This window comes from Mastomys coucha, unplaced genomic scaffold (assembly GCF_008632895.1).
Source record: "Mastomys coucha isolate ucsf_1 unplaced genomic scaffold, UCSF_Mcou_1 pScaffold21, whole genome shotgun sequence".
Lineage (NCBI taxonomy): Eukaryota > Metazoa > Chordata > Mammalia > Rodentia > Muridae > Mastomys > Mastomys coucha.
This window is the reverse complement of record NW_022196904.1, coordinates 34,751,870-34,757,115: the sequence shown is the minus strand read 5'-3', so window position 1 is coordinate 34,757,115 and position 5,246 is coordinate 34,751,870. Positions and strand designations below refer to the sequence as shown.

At 38.8% G+C, this 5,246-nt stretch overlaps 1 protein-coding gene across 3 annotated transcripts in view; it reads left to right on the top strand.

Moving 5' to 3' along the window:
* LOC116102084 (zinc finger protein 345-like) overlaps nucleotides 1-4,890 on the top strand; it is a 17,387-nt gene extending 12,497 nt beyond the window's left edge. For all 3 annotated transcript variants that reach the window (XM_031386283.1, XM_031386284.1, XM_031386286.1), the window contains exons 4-5: nucleotides 169-264; nucleotides 1,245-4,890. In XM_031386283.1, the coding sequence (XP_031242143.1) occupies nucleotides 169-264; nucleotides 1,245-3,547 (2,399 nt within the window). In that variant the 3' untranslated portion in view covers nucleotides 3,548-4,890. The remainder of the gene's footprint in view (nucleotides 1-168; nucleotides 265-1,244) is intronic.
* The last annotated feature ends 356 nt before the right edge of the window (nucleotides 4,891-5,246 follow it).

The window sequence follows — 5,246 nt, the reverse complement described above, 5'->3', positions numbered from 1 at the left end:
TACTTCATTTGTCCTGGTACTTAATTTCTTTTTTTCACCTACTATTATTAATTATACAAAATAGAGCATTGACTTGTTTTTTCCCAATGAGGTAATGCAAAAGCTTCATTGGATCATCTCTAAAAGACAAGAAACTACCCCAAAACTCAATATCCCTTTAATTAACAGGGTATTCCATTCCCAGCCCTGGAGTCCTCTTTAGGATGGAAAAAGGAAAGGGAGCACAGGCAGCAACGGCTGAATTCCCAGGCCAGCGACGTCAAGGTGAGCCGTTGCTTCCCAGGCGGGGTAGATTTCATGAGGCCTTTGTCAGTTGTCTCGGCAAGTCCCCAGTGGTGCTCACCTTTAGGTTGTTTTCTCCTTGGAGTTTTTGTTTTTATAATAAATGCAGTCCATTTATCATTGATGTGAGGCAATTCGAGACTTTCTGAAAGGTGAGTTTGCCCATGGAGAGGAGTAAACCCAAGTGGACTAACTCAGGCATTTTCTTCTTACTATCACCAGTTATATTCCCACGTGTATGTGCACAAGAATTTTTATTTGCACATCCTGTTTGTGAACACCTGGCATTAGCCAAGTTGATTAATAAATTGCTCAAGTAATGGGGAAAGGACTGGTTGTAATTTGTGTGTTCTAATAACTGACTTTTAAATTAGTATATTGTCTTTTGGGTTCTTATCGTCATTTGTGTTGTATCTATGTTTTTATCTCTTTGTTTGTCTCTGAATTCATTGATTTTCTTTCCTAGACTGGTTCATTTTTTCCACTTAGGCTTAGTGTTAAATATGTTCCTCTTCTCATTCTGTAATAGGTTTGCCTGAAGGCTCTGTTCATTCTGAATCTGAAGTTCTCATTGTTGTATTATGAGAAATTTCTTAGTCTCTCGTGCCTTGTTTAGATATGTGAGGACAGTTCCTGTAAGATGGTTTCCTTCCTTCATTTTTGGAGATCAGAAACTGGGATCTACTTCAGTCAAATCAGAAAGGCCTTTTTTCTGACTAATCTTTTTTTTTTCTCTTCTGGACTTAGGAACTATTTTCTCTTGATACTTTATTTTGTTATCTTAAAATCCCTACTTGTTATCTTTTTTGAATATACAGGGTTTTTTTCTACTAATTGTTAGTATCATCAGCATCATTAGAACCTGATTTAGGCATTAATATTCAATCTCAGTCCATCTGTATGATTGATTCATCCTCCATCCTATTCACTCGGCTTATTCCCTCATCTCTTTCTGTTTGTAGAAAAATCAGAAAATGATACCTCACCACAGAAAGTGTCTGAGAAAGCTTCAGTTCATAGCAATATGGCAAGTGAAGTCACAAGAGGTGGTTCAAGGTGTTCCCTTTTACAAGAACTATGGCAGGGTGCTGACATTACAAAGGGAGATCAACAAAACCAGATTCTACTCTTCCCTCCTGTTTCTTTCCTCAAGAAAACTCTGAACAAAAATAGTGGTCATGAATATCAAAAGCCAGGGGAAACCATTCCTTTGGGACCCTACCTCATTTCAACACAAGAGGGTCTTCCACAATATTGCTCACTTCCAAAAAATTTGGACCTAAACCTAGGAGCAAATGGTCAGAATGAAAGAGATCAGCTCATTGACATAGTTGCATCCAGTCAGCTCTTTATACCAGGCTCCTGTAATGCTAACTGTATGGTTACTCATGGAGGAGAAGAATCATACAGAAGTACTGAGAATGGAGATGTTCTCAACCGTAAACAACCACTGCTCTGTGGAAACGGTTTACAGAAGAAAGCAGATGAAGGTTCTCAGTGTCAGGAGGTACTCTATGCCATATCTTTGCCTAAACCTGAGATCACTCTCACTGCGGACAGACCTATTGTTTCCTACAATGGTGGGAAGGCTTTCATTTATGTGTCGGATTCACTGGGCCATCAGTTCCAGCTGAAGGTGAACCATCTAGTTCACACAGGAGGGGACCCTTACAAGTGCAGCAGCTGTGAGAAATCCTTTTGTACTGAGGCTGCACTCCAACAGCACGAGCAAATTCATACAGAAGAGAAACCATATGTGTGTACTCTTTGTGGGAAAGCCTTCAGTGATGGGTCAGCTTTCTATGAGCACGAATTGATTCACAAGAATCACACACCTTTTATCTGTGACATTTGTGGGAAGGCCTTCTTACGTAAATCAGAGTTGACATCCCATAAACAAAGTCACAATGGAGAGAAGCCTTACAAATGCAATGACTGTGAGAAATCATTTAAATTTCCATCCCAACTGAAGGTGCATCGGCAAATTCATACGGGTGAGAAGCCTTATGAATGCCGTGAATGTGGAAAGTCATTCAGTAAAACAGCCAAACTCAAGGTGCATCAACGGATTCACACAGGGGAGAAACCTTATGTGTGTTCTCAATGTGGAAAGGCCTTCAATCAGAAATCAATACTAGACCGGCATGAAAAACTTCACCCTGGGGAGAAGCCTTACAAATGCAGTGACTGTGGGAAGTCATTTAATTATCCATCCCAACTGAAGGTCCATTGCCATAGTCACACAGGGGAGAAACCTTACAAATGCCATGAGTGTGGAAAATCATTTAATTTTCCATGTGAACTGAAGGTGCATTATCAGAATCACACGGGAGAGAAGCCTTACAAATGCCGTGAATGTTGGAAACTGTTCAGTAAAATGTCCCAACTGAAGGCACATTATCGAGTTCACACAGGAGAGAGACCTTATAAATGCAGCCACTGTGGAAAAGCCTTCTCTACTAAGGAACAAGTCCAAGAGCATGAGCGAATCCACACAGGAGAGAAGCCCTTTGTGTGCACTGAATGTGGAAAAGCCTTCAGTAGCAGGTCATCTTTTCGTAAACATCAGTTAATTCACACTAAAGAGAAACCTTTTGTCTCTCAGAAATGTGAGACAGGTCTCCAGGAATCTACTTTGGCACCCCATCAGCAACTTCATATTGGTGAGAAACCTTACAAATGCCCTGACTGTGGGAAGTTGTTTAATTATCCATCCCAGTTGAAGTCACATTATCAAATCCATACAGGAGAGAAGCCTTGTAAATGTCCTGACTGTGGGAAATCATTTAGTAAAACATCTCAACTGAAGGCACATTCTCGAATACACACAGGGGAGAGGCCTTATGTGTGTTCTGTGTGTGGGAAGGCCTTTAAACAGTTGTCAACCTTGAGTAGACATGAAAAAATTCACATGGTGGAAAAGCCTTATAAATGTAGTTTCTGTGGGAAGTCATTTTGCTCTCCATCTGAACTGAAGGTGCATCTTCTAATTCACACGGGGGAGAGACCTTACAAATGCAACAGCTGTTGGAAAGCCTTTTGTACTAAGGTCCAACTCCAAGAACATGAGCGAATTCACACGGGAGAGAGACCTTATGTGTGCACTCATTGTGGGAAAGCCTTTAGAAGCAGATCAGTTTTCTCTAAACATAAGTTGATTCACAGGAAGGAAATACCTTTTATCTGTGAGAGATGTGGGAAAGTGTTCTTACAGAAGTCAGAGTTGACATCTCATCTACAAACTCACATTGAAGACAAGCCTTAAGGAATGTCAAGACTGGAAAATAGTTTAGGCAGATACACAACTGAGTGTGCACCATCAAATTCACTTGGTAAAGAAGCCTTCCAAATGCAGCAACTGGGCTTGGCTTCTAATGCCCAACTCCAACAGTATGAACAAATGAATTCATCCAGGAGAGACCTTTGTGCTCTGAATGTGGAAAAGTCTTCAGTAACACGTTAACTTCATAGACATCAGATGTCTCATACTACCATGAGACCATTGTCTCTCAGTGTGGGTCAGATTTGGTATCTGGTAGAGAAAGTCATTGAAGAGTAGACTTTGGAATGTCATGACTTGGAAATCATTTCTGTATCAGAGATTAGTCCCATCATCAGTTCATAGGTGGGATGCCCTAAGTGTTCTGAATGAAGGAAGGTTCTTAACAGGTCAGAATTCAGCATATATATTACACAACTCATATCACAATTAATTTTTTACAGGTGCTGTTCTACATGACAGGTCTTACTAAGAAATGAATTCCTAGCTTTTTAGCACATTCCAAAATGAAATTTCTTTATTTACTTGAAGTTCTTTTTATGCCAAGATCTAATTGCACATTGCCTGATTAATACTACAGAAAACAAATTTGTTTATTGATTGTTTAGACAGCAAACATGCATGAGGAATGTCACAAATTAGTAATGATAAGCACACATGTTTGTACTTGTTAAACATGAATTTCATTTCACATTGACCTTGACTAATTTTAGAAGTGTTTTTGTAGAATGTAATATGAGATACATTTTACTAAAGTATTGGAAAGTTTAAGAGAATTTAAGTCATTAAGATATTAAGTCACTATTAATTAAGTCATTGAGATATTCCCATTTGTTGTGGGAGTAAAACCCTTAAGTGCCAGCCATGAGAATAGTAGGGTGGTTTTATAAATGGGCATATGTATGTATGAACTATATATATGTTTGTTAAGTATATGTACACATGTGCCTGTATTTAGCCAGTGCCTGTATGAACTTGTATGTAATCTCAAAATTTTGTGGAGTTTTCTATAGAATTAACTGCAAAATAGAAAGCAGTAGTTTATTATTAAAAAGTACATTCATTTATCTTGTATATATACGTATGTACATGTGCTGCTAGGTATATGTGGCTGTAGATAAGTACATCAGTGAGAGTCTTTGATCTCTCACCATGTGGATCCTGGGTATTGAATTTGGATTTATCAGGCTTGGTAATAGTCACCTTTACCCACTGAGCCATCTTGCTCTGTAGCTATTATTATTTTTATTTAACAGTTTCTATATTGAGTTTGCACCATCAATTTTTTTTTTATTATATGGTTGTCTTTGAATAAATGAGATCTAGGGCATTCACTGTTCATATTGCTTTTCTCTTTTGAAAGTAGCTCAGGTCTAAGTAGCTTTTTTTCTTTCTACCTGTAGCATGTGTGATAATATTGGAATTAACAATTCAGTCATATTTTTAAAAGTTAGTTATGTGTGAATGCTGGTGTTGTGAGCCATGGAGGTCAGAGGACAACTTTCAGGAGTCTGTGCATACAGAACCTCTCTTGTTTCTGACACTGCATTGCATGGTCCAGGATAGTTGGGTGAGCTTCCAGAAGATACTCTCCTTTCTCCACCATTTATCCATCTTGTCATAGGAGTGCTTTAAGTAAAGATGTGCAGTACAGCATCTGGGTTTTGGGGACTGAACTTAGGTT